Here is a 26,976-nt window from a genome sequence, read left to right on the forward strand (position 1 = left end):
GTAGTGGTAGTAGTAGTAGTGGTGGTAGTAGTGGTGGTAGTAGTGGTGGTAGGAGGTAGTAGTAGTAGTGGTAGTAGTGGTAGTAGTGGTAGTAGTGGTGGTAGTAGTGGTGGTAGTAGTGGTAGTAGTGGTAGTAGTGGTGGTAGTAGTGGTAGTAGTGGTGGTAGTAGTGGTGGTAGGAGGTAGTAGTAGTAGTGGTAGTAGTGGTAGTAGTGGTAGTAGTGGTGGTAGTAGTGGTGGTAGTAGTGGTAGTAGTGGTAGTAGTGGTAGTAGTAGTGGTAGTAGTGGTAGTAGTGGTAGTAGTGGTAGTAGTGGTGGTAGTAGTGGTAGTAGTGGTGGTAGTAGTGGTGGTAGTAGTGGTAGTAGTGGTAGTAGTGGTGGTAGTAGTGGTAGTGGTAGTAGTGGTAGTAGTGGTGGTAGTAGTGGTAGTAGTGGTGGTAGTAGTGGTAGTGGTAGTAGTGGTAGTAGTGGTGGTAGTAGTGGTAGTAGTGGTAGTAGTGGTGGTAGTAGTGGTGGTAGTAGTGGTAGTAGTGGTAGTAGTGGTGGTAGTAGTGGTAGTAGTGGTAGTAGTAGTGGTGGTAGTGGTAGTAGTGGTAGTAGTGGTAGTAGTGGTAGTAGTAGTGGTAGTAGTGGTAGTAGTGGTAGTAGTGGTGGTAGTAGTGGTGGTAGTAGTGGTAGTAGTGGTAGTAGTGGTGGTAGTAGTGGTAGTAGTGGTGGTAGTAGTGGTGGTAGTAGTGGTAGTAGTGGTAGTAGTAGTAGTAGTGGTAGTAGTGGTAGTAGTGGTGGTAGTGGTAGTAGTAGTGGTGGTAGTGGTGGTGGTAGTAGTGGTAGTAGTGGTGGTAGTAGTGGTAGTAGTGGTGGTAGTAGTGGTGGTAGTAGTGGTAGTAGTGGTAGTAGTGGTGGTAGTAGTGGTAGTGGTAGTAGTGGTAGTAGTGGTGGTAGTAGTGGTAGTGGTAGTAGTGGTAGTAGTGGTGGTAGTAGTAGTGGTAGTAGTGGTGGTAGTAGTGGTGGTAGGAGGTAGTAGTAGTAGTGGTAGTAGTGGTAGTAGTGGTGGTAGTAGTGGTAGTAGTGGTAGTAGTGGTGGTAGTAGTGGTAGTAGTGGTGGTAGTAGTGGTAGTGGTAGTAGTGGTAGTAGTGGTGGTAGTAGTGGTAGTAGTGGTGGTAGTAGTGGTAGTGGTAGTAGTGGTAGTAGTGGTGGTAGTAGTAGTGGTAGTAGTGGTGGTAGTAGTGGTAGTGGTAGTAGTGGTAGTAGTGGTGGTAGTAGTGGTAGTAGTGGTAGTAGTGGTGGTAGTAGTGGTAGTGGTAGTAGTGGTAGTAGTGGTGGTAGTAGTGGTAGTGGTAGTAGTGGTAGTAGTGGTAGTAGTGGTGGTAGTAGTGGTAGTAGTGGTGGTAGTAGTGGTAGTAGTGGTAGTAGTAGTGGTAGTAGTGGTAGTAGTAGTGGTAGTAGTAGTAGTAGTAGTGGTAGTAGTGGTAGTAGTGGTAGTAGTGGTAGTAGTGGTGGTAGTAGTGGTAGTAGTGGTAGTAGTGGTGGTAGTGGTGGTAGTAGTGGTAGTAGTGGTAGTAGTGGTAGTAGTGGTGGTAGTGGTAGTAGTGGTAGTAGTGGTAGTAGTGGTGGTAGTAGTGGTAGTAGTGGTGGTAGTAGTGGTAGTGGTAGTAGTGGTAGTAGTGGTGGTAGTAGTAGTGGTAGTAGTGGTGGTAGTAGTGGTAGTGGTAGTAGTGGTAGTAGTGGTGGTAGTAGTGGTAGTAGTGGTAGTAGTGGTGGTAGCAGTGGTAGTAGTGGTAGTGGTAGTAGTGGTAGTAGGAGGTAGTAGTAGTAGTGGTAGTAGTGGTGGTAGTAGTGGTAGTAGTGGTGGTAGTAGTGGTAGTGGTAGTGGTGGTAGTAGTGGTAGTGGTGGTAGTAGTGGTAGTGGTAGTGGTGGTAGTAGTGGTAGTGGTGGTAGTAGTGGTAGTAGTGGTGGTGGTAGTAGTGGTAGTGGTGGTAGTAGTGGTAGTGGTAGTGGTGGTAGTAGTGGTAGTAGTGGTGGTAGTGGTGGTAGTAGTGGTAGTAGTGGTGGTAGTAGTGGTAGTAGTGGTAGTAGTAGTGGTAGTAGTGGTAGTAGTAGTGGTAGTAGTAGTAGTAGTAGTGGTAGTAGTGGTAGTAGTGGTAGTAGTGGTAGTAGTGGTGGTAGTAGTGGTAGTAGTGGTAGTAGTGGTGGTAGTGGTGGTAGTAGTGGTAGTAGTGGTAGTAGTGGTGGTAGTAGTGGTAGTAGTGGTAGTAGTGGTGGTAGTAGTGGTAGTAGTGGTGGTAGTAGTGGTAGTAGGAGGTAGTAGTGGTAGTAGTGGTGGTGGTAGTAGTGGTAGTGGTAGTGGTGGTAGTAGTGGTAGTGGTGGTAGTAGTGGTAGTAGTGGTGGTGGTAGTAGTGGTAGTGGTAGTGGTGGTAGTGGTGGTAGTAGTGGTAGTAGTGGTGGTGGTAGTAGTGGTAGTGGTAGTAGTAGTGGTAGTAGTGGTAGTAGTGGTAGTAGTGGTGGTAGTGGTGGTAGTAGTGGTAGTGGTGGTAGTAGTGGTAGTAGTGGTGGTAGTAGTGGTAGTAGTGGTAGTAGTGGTAGTAGTAGTAGTAGTAGTGGTAGTAGTGGTAGTAGTGGTGGTAGTGGTGGTAGTAGTGGTAGTAGTGGTAGTAGTAGTGGTAGTAGTGGTAGTAGTAGTAGTAGTAGTGGTAGTAGTGGTAGTAGTGGTAGTAGTGGTGGTAGTAGTGGTAGTAGTGGTAGTAGTGGTAGTAGTAGTGGTAGTAGTGGTAGTAGTGGTAGTAGTGGTGGTAGTAGTGGTAGTAGTGGTAGTAGTGGTGGTAGTAGTGGTAGTAGTGGTAGTAGTGGTAGTAGTGGTGGTAGTAGTGGTAGTAGTGGTAGTAGTGGTGGTAGTAGTGGTAGTAGTGGTAGTAGTGGTGGTAGTAGTGGTAGTAGGAGGTAGTAGTGGTAGTAGGAGGTAGTAGTGGTAGTAGTGGTGGTAGTAGTGGTAGTAGTGGTAGTAGTGGTAGTAGTAGTGGTAGTAGTGGTAGTAGTGGTGGTAGTAGTGGTAGTAGTGGTAGTAGTAGTGGTAGTAGTGGTGGTAGTAGTGGTAGTAGTGGTAGTAGTGGTGGTAGTAGTGGTAGTAGTGGTAGTAGTGGTAGTAGTGGTGGTAGTAGTGGTAGTAGTGGTGGTAGTAGTGGTAGTAGTGGTAGTAGGAGGTAGTAGTGGTGCTAGTAGTGGTAGTAGTGGTGGTAGTAGTGGTAGTAGTGGTAGTGGTGGTAGTAGGAGGTAGTAGTGGTAGTAGTGGTAGTAGTGGTGGTAGTAGTGGTAGTAGTGGTAGTAGTGGTAGTAGTAGTGGTAGTAGTGGTAGTAGTGGTGCTAGTAGTGGTAGTAGTGGTAGTAGTGGTGGTAGTAGTGGTGGTAGTAGTGGTAGTAGTGGTAGTAGTGGTGGTAGTAGTGGTAGTAGTGGTAGTAGTGGTAGTAGTGGTGGTAGTAGTGGTAGTAGTGGTAGTAGTGGTGGTAGTAGTGGTAGTAGTGGTGGTAGTGGTGGTAGTAGTGGTAGTAGTGGTAGTAGTGGTGGTAGTAGTGGTAGTAGTGGTAGTAGTGGTGGTAGTAGTGGTAGTAGTGGTGGTAGTAGTGGTAGTAGGAGGTAGTAGTGGTAGTAGTGGTGGTGGTAGTAGTGGTAGTGGTAGTGGTGGTAGTAGTGGTAGTGGTGGTAGTAGTGGTAGTAGTGGTGGTGGTAGTAGTGGTAGTGGTAGTGGTGGTAGTGGTGGTAGTAGTGGTAGTAGTGGTGGTGGTAGTAGTGGTAGTGGTAGTAGTAGTGGTAGTAGTGGTAGTAGTGGTAGTAGTGGTGGTAGTGGTGGTAGTAGTGGTAGTGGTGGTAGTAGTGGTAGTAGTGGTGGTAGTAGTGGTAGTAGTGGTAGTAGTAGTGGTAGTAGTGGTAGTAGTAGTAGTAGTGGTAGTAGTGGTAGTAGTGGTGGTAGTAGTGGTAGTAGTGGTAGTAGTGGTAGTAGTAGTGGTAGTAGTGGTAGTAGTGGTAGTAGTGGTAGTAGTGGTGGTAGTAGTGGTAGTAGTGGTAGTAGTGGTGGTAGTAGTGGTAGTAGTGGTAGTAGTGGTAGTAGTGGTGGTAGTAGTGGTAGTAGTGGTGGTAGTAGTGGTAGTAGTAGTGGTAGTAGTGGTAGTAGTGGTAGTAGTGGTAGTAGTGGTGGTAGTAGTGGTAGTAGTGGTAGTAGTGGTAGTAGTAGTGGTAGTAGTGGTAGTAGTAGTAGTAGTGGTAGTAGTGGTGGTAGTAGTGGTAGTAGTGGTAGTAGTGGTAGTAGTGGTGGTAGTAGTGGTAGTAGTGGTAGTAGTGGTAGTAGTGGTGGTAGTAGTGGTAGTAGTGGTAGTAGTGGTGGTAGTGGTAGTAGTGGTAGTAGTGGTAGTAGTGGTGGTAGTAGTGGTAGTAGTGGTAGTATTGGTGGTAGTAGTGGTAGTAGTGGTAGTAGTGGTGGTAGTAGTGGTAGTAGTGGTAGTAGTGGTGGTAGTAGTGGTAGTAGTGGTAGTAGTGGTAGTAGTGGTAGTAGTGGTGGTAATAGTGGTAGTAGGAGGTAGTAGTGGTAGTAGTGGTAGTAGTGGTGGTAGTAGTGGTAGTAGTGGTAGTAGTGGTAGTAGTGGTAGTAGTGGTGGTAGTGGTGGTAGTAGTGGTAGTAGTGGTAGTAGTGGTAGTGGTAGTGGTGGTAGTGGTGGTAGTAGTGGTAGTAGTGGTGGTGGTAGTAGTGGTAGTGGTAGTAGTAGTGGTTGTAGTGGTAGTAGTGGTAGTAGTGGTGGTAGTGGTGGTAGTAGTGGTAGTGGTGGTAGTAGTGGTAGTAGTGGTAGTAGTGGTAGTAGTAGTGGTAGTAGTGGTAGTAGTGGTAGTAGTAGTGGTAGTAGTGGTAGTAGTGGTAGTAGTGGTGGTAGTAGTGGTGGTAGTGGTAGTAGTGGTAGTAGTGGTGGTAGTAGTGGTAGTAGTGGTGGTAGTAGTGGTAGTAGTGGTAGTAGTAGTGGTAGTAGTGGTAGTAGTGGTAGTAGTGGTGGTAGTAGTGGTAGTAGTGGTAGTAGTGGTAGTAGTGGTGGTAGTAGTGGTAGTAGTGGTAGTAGTGGTAGTAGTGGTAGTAGTGGTAGTAGTAGTGGTAGTAGTGGTAGTAGTGGTAGTAGTGGTGGTAGTAGTGGTAGTAGTGGTAGTAGTAGTGGTAGTAGTGGTAGTAGTGGTAGTAGTGGTAGTAGTGGTAGTAGTGGTAGTAGTAGTGGTAGTAGTGGTAGTAGTAGTGGTAGTAGTGGTAGTAGTAGTGGTAGTAGTGGTAGTAGTGGTAGTAGTGGTGGTAGTAGTGGTAGTAGTGGTAGTAGTAGTGGTAGTAGTGGTAGTAGTGGTAGTAGTGGTAGTAGTGGTAGTAGTGGTGGTAGTAGTGGTAGTAGTGGTAGTAGTAGTGGTAGTAGTGGTAGTAGTGGTAGTAGTGGTAGTAGTGGTGGTAGTAGTGGTAGTAGTGGTAGTAGTGGTAGTAGTGGTGGTAGTGGTGGTAGTAGTGGTAGTGGTGGTAGTAGTGGTGGTAGTGGTAGTAGTGGTAGTAGTGGTAGTAGTGGTGGTAGTAGTGGTAGTAGTGGTAGTAGTGGTGGTAGTGGTAGTAGTGGTAGTAGTGGTAGTAGTGGTGGTAGTAGTGGTAGTAGTGGTAGTAGTGGTGGTAGTAGTGGTAGTAGTGGTAGTAGTGGTAGTAGTGGTGGTAGTAGTGGTAGTAGTGGTAGTAGTGGTGGTAGTAGTGGTAGTAGTGGTAGTAGTGGTAGTAGTGGTGGTAGTAGTGGTAGTAGTGGTAGTAGTGGTGGTAGTAGTGGTGGTAGTAGTGGTAGTAGGAGGTAGTAGTGGTAGTAGGAGGTAGTAGTGGTAGTAGTGGTAGTAGTGGTAGTAGTGGTGGTAGTAGTGGTAGTAGTGGTAGTAGTGGTGGTAGTAGTGGTAGTAGGAGGTAGTAGTGGTAGTAGTGGTAGTAGTGGTAGTAGTGGTAGTAGTGGTGGTAGTAGTGGTAGTAGTGGTAGTAGTGGTAGTAGTGGTGGTAGTAGTGGTAGTAGTGGTGGTAGTAGTGGTAGTAGTGGTAGTAGTGGTGGTAGTAGTGGTAGTAGGAGGTAGTAGTGGTAGTAGGAGGTAGTAGTGGTAGTAGTGGTAGTAGTGGTGGTAGTAGTAGTAGTGGTAGTAGTGGTAGTAGTGGTAGTAGTAGTGGTAGTAGTGGTAGTAGTGGTGGTAGTAGTGGTAGTAGTGGTGGTAGTAGTGGTAGTAGTGGTAGTAGTAGTGGTAGTAGTGGTAGTAGTGGTGGTAGTAGTGGTAGTATGAGGTAGTGGTAGGCGGTGTGAGTGTAGTAGTAGGTGGTAGTGGTAGGTAGGCGGTAAGTGGTAGTGGGTATGTGAGTGTAGTAGTGGTAGTGGTAGGCAGTGGTAGTTAGTGCGTAAGTGGTATGCGGTATGTGAGTGTAGTGGTATAAGGTAGGCGGTATGAGGTAGTGGGTATGTGAGTGTAGTGGTAGTGGTAGGCAGTGGTAGATAGTGTGTAAGTGGTATGCGGTATGTGAGTGTAGTAGTGGTAGTATGAGGTAGTAGGAGGTAGTAGTGGTATGTGAGTGTAGTAGTGGTAGTGGTAGGCAGTGGTAGTTAGTGGTAAGTGGTATGCGGTATGTGAGTGTAGTAGTGGTAGTATGAGGTAGTGGGTATGTGGTATGTGAGTGTAGTAGTGGTAGTGGTAGGCAGTGGTAGTTAGTGTGTATGAGGTATGCAGCATGAGGTAGTGGGTATGCGGTATGTGAGTGTAGTGGTAGGCAGTAGTGGTATAAGGTAGTGTGTATGAGGTAGTGGTAGTATGAGGTATGCAGTAAGTGGTATGCGGTATGCGAGTGTAGTAGTGGTAGTGGTAGGCAGTGGTAGTTAGTGTGTATGAGGTATGCAGCATGAGGTAGTGGGTATGCGGTATGTGAGTGTAGTGGTAGGCAGTAGTGGTATAAGGTAGTGTGTATGAGGTAGTGGTAGTATGAGGTAGTGGTATGCGGTAAGTGGTATGCAGTATGAGGTATGTGCTCTGACCCAGGGGTACGCGCGCCGCGCTCGCCTCCGGGTTGATCCAGAACGACAGCCATGACAGTACCACGGTGAGCAGCGTGGGGGCGTAGACCCCCATGATGTAGAACCCCACCTGCCTTCGCAGCGTGAAGATCACCTCCACACACGTGTAGTAGCCTACACCATCAACATCATCATCAACAACAACATCAACACCATCAACACCATCAACATCATCAACATCATCATCATCAGCAGCGTGGGGGCGTAGACCCCCATGATGTAGAACCCCACCTGCCTTCGCAGCGTGAAGATCACCTCCACACACGTGTAGTAGCCTACACCATCAACATCATCATCATCAACAACATCAACACCATCAACACCATCAACATCATCAACATCATCATCATCAGCAGCGTGGGGGCGTAGACCCCCATGATGTAGAACCCCACCTGCCTTCGCAGCGTGAAGATCACCTCCACACACGTGTAGTAGCCTACACCATTACCACCATCATCAACAACATCAACACCATCAACATCATCAACAACAACATCAACATCATCATCATCAGCAGCGTGGGGGCGTAGACCCCCATGATGTAGAACCCCACCTGCCTTCGCAGCGTGAAGATCACCTCCACACACGTGTAGTAGCCTACACCATCACCACCATCATCAACAACATCAACACCATCAACACCATCAACACCATCAACATCATCAACATCATCATCATCAGCAGCGTGGGGGCGTACACCCCCATGATGTAGAACCCCACCTGCCGTCGCAGCGTGAAGATGACCTCCACACACGTGTAGTAGCCTACACCATCAACATCATCATCAACAACATCAACACCATCAACACCATCAACATCATCAACATCATCATCATCAGCAGCGTGGGGGCGTAGACCCCCATGATGTAGAACCCCACCTGCCTTCGCAGCGTGAAGATCACCTCCACACACGTGTAGTAGCCTACACCATCAACATCATCATCAACATCAACACCATCAACATCATCAACAACAACATCAACATCATCATCATCAGCAGCGTGGGGGCGTACACCCCCATGATGTAGAACCCCACCTGCCGTCGCAGCGTGAAGATGACCTCCACACACGTGTAGTAGCCTACACCATCAACATCATCATCAACAACATCAACACCATCAACACCATCAACATCATCAACATCATCATCATCAGCAGCGTGGGGGCGTAGACCCCCATGATGTAGAACCCCACCTGCCTTCGCAGCGTGAAGATGACCTCCACACACGTGTAGTAGCCTACACCATCACCACCATCATCAACATCATCATCAACATCATCAACACCATCAACATCATCAACACTATCACCACCATCACCACCATCAACATCACCATCAGCGTGAAGATCACCTCCACACACGTGGCGTAGCCTAAATCATCACCATCATCACCATCATCAACAACATCACCACCATCACCACCATCAACATCACCACCATCATCAACATCAACATCATCACCATCATCAACATCATCAACATCATCATCACCACCATCATCAACATCAACATCATCAACATCATCAACATCATCATCATCATCAACATCATCAACATCATCAACACCATCAACACCATCAACACCACCATCAACATCACCATCAACATCACCATCATCAGCAGCAGCAGTGTGGTGCGTTGGGGCTGGGCTGTGTGATCTGCCGTCTTGGTGGCACGGCACGCCGTGTGTTGCCACGGTGTGTTGCCGTGGTGCGATGGTGGTGCGGTGATGGTGGTGCGGTGGTGGTGGTGGTGCGGTGTGGTGGTGGTGGTGGTGGTGGTGGTGGTGTGGTGGTGTGGTGGTGGTGGTGGTGGTGGTGCGGAGTGGTGGTGTGGTGGTGGTGTGGTGGTGGTGGTGGTGCGGAGTGGTGGTGGTGCGGTGCGGTGGTGGTGGTGGTGGTGCGAAGGTGGTGGCGGTGATGGTGGCGTGGTGGTGGTGGTGCGGTGGTGGTGCGGTGGTGCGGTGATGGTGGTGCGGTGGTGGTGCGGTGGCGGTGCGGTGCCCACCGGTGCCCGGGTAGAACTTGGTGCAGTTCCCGTAGCGGATGTCGTCGTTGCTGATGTCGAACTGCGGAAGCGACATCTCGTCCATCTGCACCGGGTCTCCCGGCGCCCAGTTGAAGCGGAGATCCTCCGTCGTGAAGCCGACTGCAGCCGGCAAGCAGCGGACAGAGAATGGCTCACGCTCTACCCCCAGGGGGACCTCCCCCCACCCACCCAGTGGACTAGTGGCCACGGGAGGTAATGACAGGGGAGTCAGCCTGAAGTGTGAGTGGACTAGTGGCCACGGGAGGTAATGACAGGGGAGTCAGCCTGAAGTGTGAGTGGACTAGTGGCCATGGGAGGTAATGACAGGGGAGTCAGCCTGCAGTGTGAGTGGACTAGTGGCCACGGGAGGTAATGACAGGGGAGTCAGCCTGAAGTGTGAGTGGACTAGTGGCCATGGGAGGTAATGACAGGGGAGTCAGCCTGCAGTGCGAGTGGACTAGTGGCCACGGGAGGTAATGACAGGGGAGTCAGCCTGCAGTGCGAGTGGACTAGTGGCCACGGGAAGTAATGACAGAGGAGTCAGCCTGCAGTGTGAGTGGACTAGTGGCCACGGGAGGTAATGACAGGGGAGTCAGCCTGCAGTGCGAGTGGACTGGTGGCCACGGGAGGTAATGACAGGGGAGTCAGCCTGCAGTGCGAGTGGACTAGTGGTCACGGGAGGTAGTGACAGGGGAGTCAGCCTGCAGTGTGAGTGGACTGGTGGCCACGGGAGGTAATGACTGGCGAGTCAGCCTGCAGTGTGAGTGGACTAGTGGCCACGGGAGGTAACGACAGGGGAGTCAGCCTGCAGTGCTAGTGGACTAGTGGCCACGGGAGGTAATGACAGGGGAGTCAGCCTGCAGTGTGAGTGGACTAGTGGCCACAGGAGGTAATGACAGGGGAGTCAGCCTGCAGTGTGAGTGGACTAGTGGCCACGGGAGGTAATGACAGGGGAGTCAGCCTGCAGTGTGAGTGGACTGGTGGCCACGGGAGGTAATGACAGGGGAGTCAGCCTGCAGTGCGAGTGGACTAGTGGCCACGGGAGGTAATGACAGGGGAGTCAGCCTGCAGTGTGAGTGGACTAGTGGCCACATGAGGTAACGACAGGGGAGTCAGCCTGCAGTGTGAGTGGACTAGTGGCCACGGGATGTAATGACAGGGGAGTCAGCCTGCAGTGTGAGTGGACTAGTGGCCACGGGAGGTAATGACAGGGGAGTCAGCCTGCAGTGTGAGTGGACTAGTGGCCACGGGAGGTAATGACAGGGGAGTCAGCCTGCAGTGTGAGTGGACTGGTGGCCATTGGAGGTAATGACAGAGGAGTCAGCCTGCAGTGCTAGTGGACTAGTGGTCACGGGAGGTAATGACAGGGGAGTCAGCCTGCAGTGTGAGTGGACTAGTGGCCACGGGAGGTAATGACAGGGGAGTCAGCTTGCAGTTCTAGTGGACTAGTGGCCACGGGAGGTAATGACAGAGGAGTCAGCCTGCAGTGTGAGTGGACTGGTGGCCACGGGAGGTAATGACAGGGGAGTCAGCCTGCAGTGTGAGTGGACTAGTGGCCACATGAGGTAACGACAGGGGAGTCAGCCTGCAGTGTGAGTGGACTAGTGGCCACGGGATGTAATGACAGGGGAGTCAGCCTGCAGTGCGAGTGGACTAGTGGCCACATGAGGTAATGACAGGGGAGTCAGCCTGCAGTGTGAGTGGACTAGTGGCCACGGGAGGTAATGACAGGGGAGTCAGCCTGCAGTTCTAGTGGACTAGTGTCCACGGGAGGTAATGACAGAGGAGTCAGCCTGCAGTGTGAGTGGACTAGTGGCCACGGGAGGTAATGACAGGGGAGTCAGCCTGCAGTGTGAGTGGACTAGTGGCCACGGGAGGTAATGACAGGGGAGTCAGCCTGCAGTTCTAGTGGACTAGTGGCCACGGGAGGTAATGACAGAGGAGTCAGCCTGCAGTTCTAGTGGACTAGTGGCCACGGGAGGTAATGACAGGGGAGTCAGCCTGCAGTGCGAGTGGACTAGGGGCCACGGGAGGTAATGACAGGGGAGTCAGCCTGCAGTGTGAGTGGACTAGTGGCCACGGAATGTAATGACAGGGGAGTCAGCCTGCAGTGCGAGTGGACTAGGGGCCACGGGAGGTAATGACAGGGGAGTCAGCCTGCAGTGTGAGTGGACTAGTGGCCACGGGAGGTAATGACAGGGGAGTCAGCCTACAGTGTGAGTGGACTAGTGGCCATGTCAGGTAATGACAGGGGAGTCAGCCTGCAGTGTGAGTGGACTAGGGGCCACGGGAGGTAATGACAGGGGAGTCAGCCTGCAGTGTGAGTGGACTAGTGGCCACGGGAGGTAATGACAGGGGAGTCAGCCTACAGTGTGAGTGGACTAGTGGCCACGGGAGGTAATGACAGAGGAGTCAGCCTGCAGTGTGAGTGGACTAGTGGCCACGGGAGGTAATGACAGGGGAGTCAGCCTGCAGTTCTAGTGGACTAGTGGCCACGGGAGGTAATGACAGGGGAGTCAGCCTGCAGTGCGAGTGGACTAGGGGCCACGGGAGGTAATGACAGGGGAGTCAGCCTGCAGTGTGAGTGGACTAGTGGCCACGGGAGGTAATGACAGGGGATTCAGCCTGCAGTGCGAGTGGACTAGGGGCCACGGGAGGTAATGACAGGGGAGTCAGCCTACAGTGTGAGTGGACTAGTGGCCATGGCAGGTAATGACAGGGGAGTCAGCCTGCAGTGTGAGTGGACTAGGGGCCACGGGAGGTAATGACAGGGGAGTCAGCCTGCAGTGTGAGTGGACTAGTGGCCACGGGAGGTAATGACAGGGGAGTCAGCCTGCAGTGTGAGTGGACTAGTGGCCACGGGAGGTAATGACAGGGGAGTCAGCCTGCAGTGTGAGTGGACTAGTGGCCATGGGAGGTAATGACGGGGGAGTCAGCCTGCAGTGAGTGTACTAGTGGCCAAGACGTCATTATAGATCTGTGCGTTGGTGCTGAGTTGGTGGTGAGTTAGTGGTGCGTTGGTGGTGCGTTGGTGGTGAGTTGGTGGTGAGTTGGTGGTGGTGGTGGTGAGTTGGTGGTGAGTTGGTGGTGGTGGTGCTGAGTTGGTGGTGAGTTGGTGGTGGTGGTGGTGAGTTGGTGGTGAGTTGGTGGTGAGTTGTTGGTGCGTTGTTGGTGCGTTGGTGGTGAGTTGGTGGTGAGTTGGTGGTGGTGGTGGTGGTGAGTTAGTGGTGCGTTGGTGGTGGTGGTGCTGAGTTGGTGGTGAGTTGGTGGTGGTGGTGGTGAGTTGGTGGTGAGTTGGTGGTGAGTTGTTGGTGCGTTGTTGGTGCGTTGGTGGTGAGTTGGTGGTGAGTTGGTGGTGAGTTGGTGGTGAGTTGGTGGTGAGTTGGTGGTGGTGGTGGTGAGTTGGTGGTGGTGGTGGTGAGTTGGTGGTGAGTTGGTGGTGAGTTGGTGGTGGTGGTGGTGAGTTGGTGGTGGTGGTGGTGAGTTGGTGGTGAGTTGGTGGTGAGTTGGTGGTGAGTTGGTGGTGAGTTGGTGGTGGTGGTGGTGAGTTGGTGGTGGTGGTGGTGAGTTGGTGGTGAGTTGGTGGTGCGTTGGTGGTGAGTTGGTGGTGAGTTGTTGGTGGTGAGTTGGTGGTGAGTTGATGAGTTGGTGGTGAGTTGGTGGTGAGTTGGTGGTGAGTTGGTGGTGGTGAGTTGGTGGTAAGTTGGTAAGTTGGTGAGTTGGTAAGTTGGTGAGTTGGTGAGTTGGTGGTGAGTTGGTGGTGAGTTGGTGGTGGTGAGTTGGTGATGAGTTGATGAGTTGGTGGTGAGTTGGTGAGTTGGTGGTGAGTTGGTGGTGAGTTGGTGGTGGTGGGTTGGTGGTAAGTTGGTAAGTTTGTGAGTTGGTGAGTTGGTGGTGAGTTGGTGAGTTGGTGGTGAGTTGGTGGTGAGTTGGTGAGTTGGTGGTGAGGTGGTGGTGAGTTGTTGGTAAGTTGGTGAGTTGGTGAGTTGGTGGTGAGTTGGTGGTGAGTTGGTGGTGGTGAGTTGGTGAGTTGGTGGTGAGTTGGTGAGTTGGTGGTGAGTTGGTGGTGAGTTGGTGGTGAGTTGGTGGTGGTGAGTTGGTGGTAAGTTGGTAAGTTGGTGAGTTGGTAAGTTGGTGAGTTGGTGAGTTGGTGGTGAGTTGGTGGTGAGTTGGTGGTGGTGAGTTGGTGATGAGTTGATGAGTTGGTGAGTTGGTGGTGAGTTGGTGAGTTGGTGGTGAGTTGGTGGTGAGTTGGTGGTGGTGGGTTGGTGGTAAGTTGGTAAGTTTGTGAGTTGGTGAGTTGGTGGTGAGTTGGTGAGTTGGTGAGTTGGTGGTGAGTTGGTGGTGAGTTGGTGAGTTGGTGGTGAGGTGGTGGTGAGTTGTTGGTAAGTTGGTGAGTTGGTGAGTTGGTGGTGAGTTGGTGGTGAGTTGGTGGTGGTGAGTTGGTGAGTTGGTGGTGAGTTGGTGAGTTGGTGGTGAGTTGGTGGTGGTGGGTTGGTGGTAGGTTGGTAAGTTTGTGAGTTGGTGAGTTGGTGGTGAGTTGGTGAGTTGGTGGTGAGTTGGTGGTGAGTTGGTGGTGAGTTGGTGAGTTGGTGGTGAGGTGGTGGTGAGTTGTTGGTAAGTTGGTGAGTTGGTGAGTTGGTGGTGAGTTGGTGGTGAGTTGGTGGTGGTGAGTTGGTGAGTTGGTGGTGAGTTGGTGAGTTGGTGGTGAGGTGGTGGTGAGTTGTTGGTAAGTTGGTGAGTTGGTGAGTTGGTGGTGAGTTGGTGAGTTGGTGGTGAGGTGGTGGTGAGTTGTTGGTAAGTTGGTGAGTTGATGAGTTGGTGTTGAGTTTGTGAGTTGGTGAGTTGCTGAGTTGGTGGTGAGGTGGTGGTGAGTTGGTGGTGGTGAGTTGGTGAGTTGGTGGTGAGTTGGTGGTGAGTTGGTGGTGGTGAGTTGGTGAGTTGGTGGTGAGTTGGTGAGTTGGTGGTGAGTTGTTGGTGGTGAGTTGGTGGTGAGTTGGTGAGTTGGTGGTGAGTTGGTGGTGAGTTGGTGGTGGTGAGTTGGTGGTAAGTTGGTAAGTTGGTGAGTTGGTAAGTTGGTGAGTTGGTGAGTTGGTGGTGAGTTGGTGGTGAGTTGGTGGTGGTGAGTTGGTGAGTTGGTGGTGAGTTGGTGGTGAGTTGGTGGTGGTGAGTTGGTGATGAGTTGATGAGTTGGTGAGTTGGTGGTGAGTTGGTGAGTTGGTGGTGAGTTGGTGGTGAGTTAGTGAGTTGGTGGTGAGTTGGTGGTGAGTTGGTGGTGGTGGGTTGGTGGTAAGTTGGTAAGTTTGTGAGTTGGTGAGTTGGTGAGTTGGTGGTGAGTTGGTGGTGAGTTGGTGAGTTGGTGGTGAGGTGGTGGTGAGTTGTTGGTAAGTTGGTGAGTTAGTGAGTTGGTGGTGAGTTGGTGGTGAGTTGGTGGTGGTGAGTTGGTGAGTTGGTGGTGAGTTGGTGAGTTGGTGGTGAGTTGGTGGTGGTGGGTTGGTGGTAGGTTGGTAAGTTTGTGAGTTGGTGAGTTGGTGGTGAGTTGGTGAGTTGGTGGTGAGTTGGTGGTGAGTTGGTGAGTTGGTGGTGAGGTGGTGGTGAGTTTGTGGTAAGTTGGTGAGTTGGTGAGTTGGTGGTGAGTTGGTGGTGAGTTGGTGGTGGTGAGTTGGTGAGTTGGTGGTGAGTTGGTGGTGAGTTGGTGGTGAGTTGGTGGTGAGTTGGTGGTGGTGAGTTGGTGAGTTGGTGGTGAGTTGGTGAGTTGGTGGTGAGTTGTTGGTGGTGAGTTGGTGGTGAGTTGGTGAGTTGGTGGTGAGTTGGTGGTGAGTTGGTGGTGAGTTGGTGGTGGTGAGTTGGTGGTAAGTTGGTAAGTTGGTGAGTTGGTAAGTTGGTGAGTTGGTGAGTTGGTGGTGAGTTGGTGGTGAGTTGGTGGTGGTGAGTTGGTGATGAGTTGATGAGTTGGTGAGTTGGTGGTGAGTTGGTGAGTTGGTGGTGAGTTGGTGGTGAGTTGGTGGTGGTGGGTTGGTGGTAAGTTGGTAAGTTTGTGAGTTGGTGAGTTGGTGGTGAGTTGGTGAGTTGGTGGTGAGTTGGTGGTGAGTTGGTGAGTTGGTGGTGAGGTGGTGGTGAGTTGTTGGTAAGTTGGTGAGTTGGTGAGTTGGTGGTGAGTTGGTGGTGAGTTGGTGGTGGTGAGTTGGTGAGTTGGTGGTGAGTTGGTGAGTTGGTGGTGAGTTGGTGGTGGTGGGTTGGTGGTAGGTTGGTAAGTTTGTGAGTTGGTGAGTTGGTGGTGAGTTTATGAGTTGGTGGTGAGTTGGTGGTGAGTTGGTGGTGAGTTGGTGGTGAGTTGGTGGTGAGTTGGTGGTGAGTTGTTGGTGAGTCAGCGACTCACAGCTCTCCAGCTGCATCTTGCACATCTGCGTGTCCATTGGGAAGAGCGTGAGGTCCATGGGACAGGACAACGTGATGGAGAGTCTGCACGCAGCACAAAGACAAAGGGGCCCCGTGTAGCCCACACGGTGCTGTTGGGCAAAGGGAGTTGTGGCGAGCACCACGTCTGATCTCATGTCTCTGATCCTGGTGATGGTGGTGATGGTGGTGGAGGTGGTGGTGGTGTTGGTGGTGGTGGTGGTGGTGGTGGTGTTGGTGGTGGTGGTGTTGGTGGTGGTGGTGATGGTGGTGGTGGTGGAGGTGGTGGTGGTGGTGGAGGTGTTGGTGGTGGTGGTGATGGTGGTAATGGTGGTGGAGGTGGTGGTGGTGGTGTTGGTGGTGGTGGTGATGGTGTTGGTGGTGGTGTTGGTGGTGGTGGTGGTGTTGGTGGTGGTGGTGATGGTGGTGGTGGTGGTGGTGGTGGTGTGGGTGGTGTTGTTGGTGGTGGTGGTGGAGGTGGTGGTGGTGTTGGTGGTGGTGATGGTGTTGGTGGTGGTGTTGGTGGTGGTGGTGGTGTTGGTGGTGGTGGTTGTGGTGGTGGTGGTCGTTGTGTAGGTGGTGGTGGAGGTGTTGGTGGTGGAAGACTTCATGCTGAGCAGCATGTCGCCGTGATGGTGATGATGATAATTATGGTGGTGGTGATGATGATGATGATGATAGTGGTGATGATGATGATGGTTGTGATGATGATGACGGTGGTAGTGATGGTGATGATGATAATGATGGTGATGATGACCGTGGTGATTATGGTGATGGTGGTGATGGTGATGATGGTGTTGATGGTGGTGATGATGATAATGATGGTGATGATGACCGTGGTGATTATGATGATGGTGGTGATGGTGATGATGGTGTTGATGGTGGTGATGATGATAATGATGGTGATGATGACCGTGGTGATTATGATGATGGTGGTGATGGTGATGATGGTGTTGATGGTGGTGATGATGATAATGATGGTGATGATGACCGTGGTGATTATGATGATGGTGGTGGTGATGGTGGTGATGGTGATGATGGTGGTGATGATGATAATGATGGTGATGATGACCGTGGTGATTATGGTGATGGTGATGATGGTGTTGATGGTGGTGATGATGATAATGATGGTGATGATAACCGTGGTGATTATGATGATGGTGGTGGTGGTGATGGTGATGATGGTGGTTGTGATGATGGTGATGATGACTGTGGTGATTATGGTGATGGTGGTGATGGTGATGATGGTGATGGTGGTGGTGGTGGTGATGATGGTGATGATGATGATGGTGGTGATGATGGTGGTGGTGGTGGTGGTGATGATGGTGATGATGATGGTGGTGATTATGGTGATGGTGGTGATGGTGGTGATGGTGCTGATGGTGGTGATGATGATAATGATGGTGATGATGACCGTGGTGATTATGGTGATGGTGGTGGTGGTGATGGTGATGATGGTGCTGATGGTGGTGATGATGATAATGATGGTGATGATGACCGTGGTGATTATGGTGATGGTGGTGGTGGTGATGGTGATGATGATGGTGATGGTGATGATGGTGATGATGATGGTGGTGATGATGGTGGTTGTGATGATGGTGATGATGATGTTGGTAGTGATGATGGTGTTGATGGTGGTGATGATGATAATGATGGTGATGATGACCGTGGTGATTATGGTGATGGTGGTGGTGGTGGTGATGGTGATGATGATGGTGGTGATGATGGTGGTTGTGATGATGGTGATGATGATGTTGGTGGTGATGATGGTGATGATGATGGTGGTGATGATGATAATGATGGTGATGATGACCGTGGTGATTATGGTGATGGTGGTGATGGTGATGATGATGTTGGTGGTGATGATGGTGATGATGATGGTGGTGATGATGATAATGATGGTGGTGATGACCGTGGTGATTATGATGATGGTGGTGATGATGGTGGTGATGATGATGGTGTTGATGGTGGTGATGATGATAATGATGGTGATGATGACCGTGGTGATTATGATGATGGTGGTGATGGTGGTGATGATGATGATGATGGTGATGGTGATGATGGTGATGATGATGGTGGTGATGATGGTGGTTGTGATGATGGTGATGATGATGTTGGTGGTGATGATGGTGTTGATGGTGGTGATGATGATAATGATGGTGATGATGACCGTGGTGATTATGATGATGGTGGTGATGGTGATGATGATGTTGGTGGTGATGATGGTGTTGATGGTGGTGATGATGATAATGATGGTGATGATGGTGGTTGTGATGATGACCGTGGTGATTATGGTGATGGTGGTGATGGTGATGATGGTGCTGATGGTGGTGATGGTGATGGTGGTGATGGTGATGATGGTGCTGATGGTGGTGATGGCTATGGAGTAGGAGGAAGGGAGGGATGGAGGGGAGGGGAGGGATGAGAGTGGAGCGAGGGATGAGAGTGGAGTGAAGGGAGGGATGAGAGGGGAGGGGAGGGAGGGAGTGGACGGAGGGGAGGGATGCGAGTGGAGCGAGGGATGGGAGTGGAGTGGAGGGAGGGATGAGAGTGGAGCGAGGGATGAGAGGGGAGGGGAGGGAGGGAGTGGACGGAGGGGAGGGGAGGGATGAGAGTGGAGTGAAGGGAGGGATGAGAGGGGAGGGGAGGGAGGGATGAGAGGGGAGGGGAGGGAGGGAGTGGACGGAGGGGAGGGGAGGGATGAGAGTGGAGTGAAGGGAGGGATGAGAGGGGAGGGGAGGGAGGGAGTGGACGGAGGGGAGGGGAGGGATGAGTGGAGCGAGGGATGAGAGGGGAGGGGAGGGATGAGAGTGGAGTGAGGGATGAGAGGGGAGTGGAGGGATGCGAGTGGAGCGAGGGATGAGAGGGGAGGGGAGGGAGGGAGTGGATGGAGGGGAGGGGAGGGATGAGAGTGGAGTGAAGGGAGGGATGAGAGGGGAGGGGAGGGAGGGAGTGGACGGAGGGGAGGGGAGGGATGAGAGTGGAGCGAGGGATGAGAGTGGAGTGGAGGGAGGGATGAGAGGGGAGGGGAGGGAGGGAGTGGACGGAGTGGAGGGATGCGAGTGGAGCGAGGGATGCGAGTGGAGTGGAGGGATGAGAGTGGAGCGAGGGATGTGAGGTGCATGGATTGTGATCACCTCATGCTGAGCAGCACGTCCCCGTTGCGGTAGATGAACAGCAGGGTGTTGTCCTTGGTGACCGAGTGGAGGGGAGGGAGGGAGGTGGGGGAGGGAGGGAGTAGGGGAGGGAGGGGAGGGATGGGAGTGGAGAGGAGGGAGTGGAGGGATGAGAGGGAGGAGAGGGGAGGGAGTGGAGGGAGGAGAGTTGAGGGGAGGGAGGGAGGGGAGTGAGGCGAGTGGAGAGGAGAGTGGAGGGAGTGGAGGGATGAGCGTGGCGCGAGGGATGAGAGTGGAGTGAAGGGAGGGAGTGGAGGGGAGGGATGAGAGGGGAGGGGAGTGGAGGGGAGGGAGTGGAGGGAGGTGGGGGAGGGAGGGGAGTGGAGTGTAGGCTGAGGAGAGTGGAGGGGAGTGGAGGGATGAGAGTGGAGGGGAGTGGAGTGGAGGGATGCGAGTGGAGTGGAGGCTGAGGAGAGTGGAGGGGAGTGGAGTGGAGGGATGCGAGTGGAGTGGAGGGATGCGAGTTGAGTGGAGGGATGAGAGTAGAGTGGAGGGATGAGAGTGGAGCGAGGGATGAGAGTGGAGTGGAGGGATGCGAGTGGAGTGTAGGCTTCGGGTGAGTGTAGGCTGATGTGAGTGGAGTGGAGTGTGATCACCTCATGCTGAGCAGCACGTCCCCGTTGCGGTAGATGAACAGCAGGGTGTTGTCCTTGGTGACCGAGTGGAGGGGAGGGAGGGAGGAGGGGGGAGGGATGCGAGTGGAGTGGAGGCTGATGTGAGTGGAGGGGAGTGGAGGGGAGGGTGAGGGAAGGTGGAGAGTGAAGGGAGTGGAAGGATGAGAGTGGAGCGAGGGAGTGGAGTGGAAGGATGAGAGTGGAGGGAGTGGAGGGATGAGAGTGGAGGGGAGCGAGAGTGGAGGGGAGGGAGGGATGCGAGTGGAGCGAGGGATGAGAGTGGAGTGGAGGGATGCGTGTGGAGGCGAGGGAGTGGAGGTGCGTGGAGTGTGATCACCTCATGCTGAGCAGCACGTCCCCGTTGCGGTAGATGAACAGCAGGGTGTTGTCCTTGGTGACCGAGTGGAAGTTGGCCGTCTTCTCGTTCGCGAAGAACAGGTCGGGCCGCCAGAGGCAGCGCGACATGGTGGGGTCCACGGTCAGCGCCTCCGAGCCCTGGAAGTCGGAGGGCAGTCGCAGGCGCGGGTCGTTCCACTTCTGGCGGATGAAGATGTTGACGCGGTAGTCCTGGGGGCACGGGGAGTTTGACGAGGGGGGGGGGGAGGGTGGGGAGGGAGAGGGAGAGAGAGGGGAGAGCAGAGAGAGTTAAGATGATGATGATGATGAGGATGACGATGATGATGATGATGAAGGTGACGATGATGACGATGATGACGATGATGATGACGATGATGATGATGATGACGATGATGATGATGACGATGATGATGATGATGATGACGATGATGATGATGACGATGACGATGATGACGATGACGATGATGACGATGATGATGACGATGATGATGATGATGACGATGATGACGATGATGACGATGATGACGATGATGACGATGACTTATAGCGTCCACCTCACCATGGTGGTCTCCTGCACGGAGCCGAAGCTGTTGACGAAGATGTTGAGGTTGACGTTCACCGGGGACTCTGCACGCGTCAGACACAGTTAGCCACGCCCCCCCCACGTCACAGTTAGCCACGCCCCCCCACGTCACAGTTATCCACGCCCCCCCACGTCACAGTTAACCACGCCCCCCCCACGTCACAGTTAGCCACGCCCCCCCACGTCACAGTTAACCACGCCCCCCCCCCACGTCACAGTCAGTCACGTGGGCTCCACGTCACAGTCAGTCACGTGGGGCTCCACGTCACAGTCAGTCACGTGGGCTCCACGTCACAGACAGTCACGTGGAGCCCCACGTCACAGTCAGTCACGTGGGCTCCACGTCACAGACAGTCACGTGGGGCTCCACGTCATAGACAGTCACGTGGAGCCCCACGTCACAGTCAGTCACGTGGGCTCCACGTCACAGACAGTCACGTGGAGCTCCACGTCACAGTCAGTCACGTGGGCTCCACGTCACAGTCAGTCACGTGGAGCTCCACGTCACAGTCAGTCACGTGGGCTCCACTTCACAGACAGTCACGTGGGGCTCCACGTCACAGTCAGTCACGTGGGGCTCCACGTCACAGACAGTCACGTGGGGCTCCCCCCTCCACCACAAAGTTTAAATTGTTGGCGCACGGGAACTCAGTCTGAGTCTCTCGCTCGCTGCCCAAACCTTGGGGAAGTGGAGTGTACACCTCTGTCTGTGGGCAGGGGGGGTGGGCAGTGGGGGGGGGGGCGGGGGGGGGCAGGGGGGGGCAGGGGGGGGGCAGGGGGGGGGGCAGGGTGGGGGCAGGGGGGGGCAGGGGGGGGGGCAGGGGGGGGGGCAGGGGGGGGCAGGGGGGGACTCACTCTTGAAGTTGGGGCGGATGCGAGGGTCGTATCGGGAGAGGATGCGGTTGAGGATGTTGCTTGTGGAGTTGCCGGAGGCGAACTTGGCGAGCTCCTTGGGGCTGGCTTGGCTGACGTGGCCATCGGCGGATGAAGCAGCATCAGCAGCAGCAGTAACATCATCATCAGCAGCAGCAGCAGCAGCATCAGCAGCAGCATCAGCAGCAGAAGCAACATCATCATCAGCAGCAGCAGCATCAGCAGCAGCATCAGCAGCAGAAGTAACATCATCATCAGCAGCATCAGCAGCAGCATCAGCAGCATCAGCAGCAGCAGAAGCAACATCATCATCAGCAGCAGCAGCAGAAGCAACATCATCATCAGCAGCAGCATCAGCAGCATCAGCAGCAGCAGAAGCAACATCATCATCAGCAGCAGCAGCAGCAGAAGCAACATCATCATCAGCAGCAGCATCAGCAGCATCAGCAGCAGCAGAAGCAACATCATCAGCAGCAGCAGCAGCAGCATCAGCAGCAGCAGAAGCAGCATCATCAGCAAAAGGAGCAGCATCATCATCAGAAGCAGCAGCAGAAGCAACATCATCAGCAAACAGCAGCAGAAGCTGCAGCACAGAGAGAGACACACAGAGCGAGACGCAGAGAGAGACACACACACAGAGACACACAGAGACACACAGAGACACACAGAGACACACAGAGACAGAGACACACAGAGACAGACAGAGCCACACACAGAGACACAGAGACACACAAAGACAGAGACACACAGAGACACACAGAGACAGAGACACACAGAGACACACAGAGACAGACAGAGACAGAGACACACACAGAGACACAGAGACACACAAAGACAGAGACACACAGAGACACACAGAGACAGAGACACACAGAGACACACAGAGACAGACAGAGACACACACAGAGACAGACAGAGACACACAGAGACACACAGAGACAGACAGAGACAGAGACACACACAGAGACACACAGAGACAGACAGAGACAGAGACACACAGAGACACACAGAGACAGACAGAGACAGAGACACACAGAGACAGACAGAGACACACACAGAGACAGACAGAGACACACAGAGACACACAGAGACAGACAGAGACAGAGACACACACAGAGACACACAGAGACAGACAGAGACAGAGACACACAGAGACACACAGAGACAGACAGAGACAGAGACACACACAGAGACACAGAGACACACAAAGACAGAAACACACAGAGACACACAGAGCGAGACACAGAGAGATACACAGAGCGAGACACACAGAGACACACAGAGACAGAGACACACAGAGACACACAGAGACACACAGAGACACACACAGAGACACACAGAGACACACACAGAGACAGAGACACACAGAGACACACAGAGACAGAGACACACAGAGACACACAGAGACAGAGACACACAGAGACACACAGAGACACACACAGAGACACACAGAGACACACACAGAGACAGAGACACACAGAGACAGACAGAGACACACAGAGACAGAGACACACAGAGACAGAGACACACAGAGACAGAGACACACAGAGACAGACACCCATAGCCATGCCATTATGTACCCTTACAGAGAGACACACACACAGACACACAGACACACAGACACACAGACACACAGACACACAACAACAACAACCGCCATTCGCCACTAAGTGGCGGTGACGTCACCACGACGCTTGTGCCAGGCCAAGTGCACCTTGAGGCTACCACGTGAAGTGTCGAACGCCCGCCGGCAGGAGGTCACGGGGCAGACCCAGCAGGTGCCACGGGTCGACTGACCGAGATGACCGAGACGACTGGCTGATGCACCACCTGTGCCCCCTACTGTGCCAACTTGCTGTGCTTTAGCCACACGGCGCTCCTCTCGTTGTTGTGAGCGTCGCGCCTCCGCCCTCCGTTGTTGTTGGAGAGCGACTGCCTCCAACTGCCCAGTAGCGTCCTTCACGAGCCTCCTCCACTGAGGCCGATCTTGACACCGCTGGTACCAGTCATGGGCAAGTCCACTCAGCTCCACGTCCTCCTGTACCACGTCACTCCATCTCTTCTCTAGCCCGTGCAGCGCCCGTTTAGCCCCTTCGATCCGACCGAACAAAAGCTGTTTAGGCATGCGGTGGCTGGGCATGTGGGCTACATGACCCAGAAAACGCAGCCTTGCCTGCCGGAGGAGCTCACTGATGGGACTTTGTCCAGATCTTTCACGGATTTGTGAGCTCCTCACACAATCCAGCTTGGTTTAACCTCACCCATTTCCCCTCAACATCAAGAGTGGGGGACGATGCCAACCCCAGCCGCAAGCGATGATGAAATTCTTGCTTGCAACTTTCATCAACTAACTGAGACCAGGCCACTTTCAGGTTGGAATGGGGTCCTGGGTGTACACCCACCACCGGAGTGGAAGAATGGCAGGCGCATCTTACAGATGACTACTCGATGGTCAGAGGGCAGATCAGCTCCACGGTAGGTCCTGGTGTCAAGGACATGGGCTCGCATCCGCTGGTCCGTCACTATGTAGTCCAGCAGATGTTTTTGCTTGGACCCGGCATGCATCCATGATGTGTGGATGCGCCGATGCCGGAAGAGCGTGTTGGTAATTATAAGCCCTTGGGCTGCACAAAAATCTAGCAGCCTCCTACCGTTGTTATTGAGCTGATCTGGCCCATGCCTTCCAATTACTCCAGACCAGGTGCCAGCATCATGACCAACTCGGGTATTGAAGTCACCCAACAAGATGACTCTATCCCGAGGGGCCACTTTAGCCAGCACCTGTGATAAGAGGTCATAGAAGGCATCTGACTCATCGGCTTTGCCTGCATCCCTCCACGGATGTTCGTCTTCGGTGGGGGCATAAGTAACCACAACCACCACTCCTCACCTCTGGTTGATAGGAAGGCGAGCCCAAAATATCCTGGGGCTTACAGCTTCCCACACCTCACCGCCACGCTCCCATGCCCCCTTCATTCTTTTATTCAGAAGAAGAGCCACTCCCTGTTGTTTGGCAGTCTCCTGCCCCGAGTAGAGGACTGTCCACCCCTCATGTTGGCAAGAGCCAGAGCCGGTCCACCAGACCTCCTGAATACCACAGAGATCCAGGCGGGTACCGTCCAGCTCCCGACAGAGGAGTGGCAGCCTCTCCTCCGCAGTGAGCGTTCGAACATTCCACGTGGCCATCCGCAGTGGTTTTTCATTGTTTCTGGAGGAGCCCCGAGGGTGAAGATTCAATCTCCTGGCTCCGCCAAATGGGGTTTGGCCAGGAGACGTCATAGACGCCTGTCCCCCCGGGGCCTCCGGCACAAGCTTAATGAAAGTTTAAATCGTGGTTTGGTGGTAATTCATTGAAGGTGGAGGGGTTACCAGCCCCTCGCACCCGTCCAGAGCCCCCGTTTGGCCACTGTGGTGGTCACAGACGCCACGAGGGGATTGGTCAATCTGAATTGGCCCTCCCCCCACAGCACTGCCCTCCACAGCGTTGCTCACCACAGCATTGCCATCCGTCACCAAAGAGGAGGTAGGGGGTTGTTTTTGCCGAACTCACACAGACAACAACAACAACCGCCATTCGCCACTAAGTGGCGGTGACGTCACCACGACGCTTGTGCCAGGCCATGTGCACCTTGAGGCCACGTGAAGTGTCGAACGCCCGCTGGCAGGAGGTCACGGGGCAGACCCAGCAGGTGCTACGGGTCGACTGACCGAGATGACCGAGATGACTGGCTGATGCACCACCTGTGCCCCCTACTGTACCAACTTGCTGTGCTTTAGCCACCCGGCACTCCGCTCGTTGTTGTGAGCGTCGCTCCTCCGCCCTCCGTTGTTGTTGGAGGGCGACTGCCTCCAACTGCCCAGTAGCGTCCTTCACGAGCCTCCTCCACTGAGGCCGATCTTGACACCGCTGGTACCAGTCATCGGCAAGTCCACTCAGCTCCACATCCTCCTGTACCACATCACTCCATCTCTTCTCCAGCCCGTGCCGCGCCCGTTTAGCCCCCTTGATCCGGCCGAACAAAAGCTGTTTAGGCATGCGGTGGCTGGGCATGCGGGCTACATGACCCAGCCAACGCAGCCTTGCCTTTCGGAGCTAAGCGATGGGAATGTATCCAGATCTTTCAAGGATTTGTGAGCTCCTCACACAATCCAGCCTGCAGGTTAAACCCAGGATCGATCGTAGGCAGGCCAGCCTAAATGTTTCCAACCGGCGAAGATGCTCCATTAGGGGGGTCAACTTTTTGCAAGCGTAGAGAAGGGAGGGAATGACCGTGGCCGAGAAGACCTGAAGCTTCGTGCGGAGCGACAGACCAGGTAGCTTCCACACAGCGTTACGCAACTGATGAAAAGATATTGCCGCTCGACTGATTCGGAGTGAGACCTCTGCTGTTAAACCGGAGCCGGTCATAAGCACACTGCCCAGGTATAGGAAACTCTCCACAGAGACACATTCACACAGACACACACTCACATACACACAGAGAAACACACAGACAGACAGACAGACACACACACACACAGAGACACAGAGACACACACAGAGACACATACACAGACACACACAGAGACACAAACAGACACAGACACACATACACAGAGATACACAGACACACAGAGACACACACACAGAGACACTCACACACACAGACAGACACACACACAGACACACACACAGAGACACACACACACAGACACACACTCACACACACAGACACACACACAGAGACACACACACACAGACACACACTCACACACACAGACACACACACACACACACAGAGACACACACACACAGACACAAACTCACACACACAGACACACACAGACACACACTCACACACACAGACACACAGACACACACTCACACACAGAGCCCCCCCCCCGCCCCCCCCCCCGTCCTCACAAGGGGCAGTGTGCGAGACTCTTCTTAGCAGCCTTCTTCACACACAGACACACACACTCACATAGACACACACACAGACACACACACAGACACACACACAGACACACACACAGACACACACACACACACAGACACTCACACAGACACACACACACTCACACACACACAGAACCCCCCGTCCTCACAAGGGGCAGTGCGCGAGACTCTTCTTAGCAGCCTACTTCACACACAGACACACACACACACACAGACACACACACACAGACACACACACAGAGAGACACACACACAGACATACACACAGAGAGACACACACACAGACACACACTCACACACACAGACACACACACAGACACACACAGAGCCCCCACCCCCCCGCCCCCCTCACAAGGGGCAGTGCGCGAGACTCTTCTTAGCAGCCTTCTTCCCCTTCCTCCTGCGAGGTTTGTCGTCGGTGACTTCCTCCTCGACCCCAGCGGAGGTGGAGTTGTTGGAGTTGACCGGGTCGACTACCGCCCCGGGTCTGGGACGAGCCGACGAGGGTCCTATAGCACGTGACTCGGGCTTCGCCTCGACGCCTCGAGGGGGCAGCAGTAGCAGCAGTAGCGGCAGCAGGGAGAGAAGCAGCAGGAGGAGGAGGGGAGGCTGCCTCGAGGGTGGATTCATGGTGGACGGGCTGGAGGGAGGTTGTGGTGAGGGAGGGGAGAGGGGAGAGAGTGGGTGGGGGAGTGGGTGAGTGGGTGGGTGAGTGGGTGGGTGGGTGGGTGAGTGGGTGGGTGGGTGAGTGAGTGGGTGGGTGGGTGGGTGAGTGGGTGGGTGGGTGAGTGAGTGGGTTGGTGGGTGAGTGGATGGGTGGGTGGGTGAGTGGGTGAGTTGGTGGGTGAGTGGGTGGGTGGGTGGGTGAGTGGGTGGGTGAGTGGGTGGTTTAGTGGATGGGTGGGTGAGTGGGTGTG

The 26,976-nt window shown here is 53.4% G+C and overlaps 1 protein-coding gene across 1 annotated transcript in view; it reads right to left on the reverse strand.

Moving 5' to 3' along the window:
• LOC144953264 (glycine receptor subunit beta-like) overlaps window positions 1-26,976 on the reverse strand; it is a 48,881-nt gene that overhangs the window by 11,384 nt on the left and 10,521 nt on the right. Inside the window, exons 2-8 of the mRNA XM_078883834.1 lie at window positions 26,412-26,699; window positions 21,103-21,212; window positions 20,224-20,291; window positions 19,645-19,874; window positions 15,501-15,583; window positions 9,101-9,241; window positions 7,054-7,206 (exon numbers count right to left, since the gene is read on the reverse strand). Of these exons, the coding sequence (XP_078739960.1) occupies window positions 7,054-7,206; window positions 9,101-9,241; window positions 15,501-15,583; window positions 19,645-19,874; window positions 20,224-20,291; window positions 21,103-21,212; window positions 26,412-26,689 (1,063 nt within the window). The 5' untranslated portion in view covers window positions 26,690-26,699. The remainder of the gene's footprint in view (window positions 1-7,053; window positions 7,207-9,100; window positions 9,242-15,500; window positions 15,584-19,644; window positions 19,875-20,223; window positions 20,292-21,102; window positions 21,213-26,411; window positions 26,700-26,976) is intronic.

The sequence above is a fragment of the Lampetra fluviatilis genome, chromosome 73 (genome assembly GCF_964198595.1).
Source record: "Lampetra fluviatilis chromosome 73, kcLamFluv1.1, whole genome shotgun sequence".
In the NCBI taxonomy this organism is placed as follows: Eukaryota; Metazoa; Chordata; class Hyperoartia; order Petromyzontiformes; family Petromyzontidae; genus Lampetra; species Lampetra fluviatilis.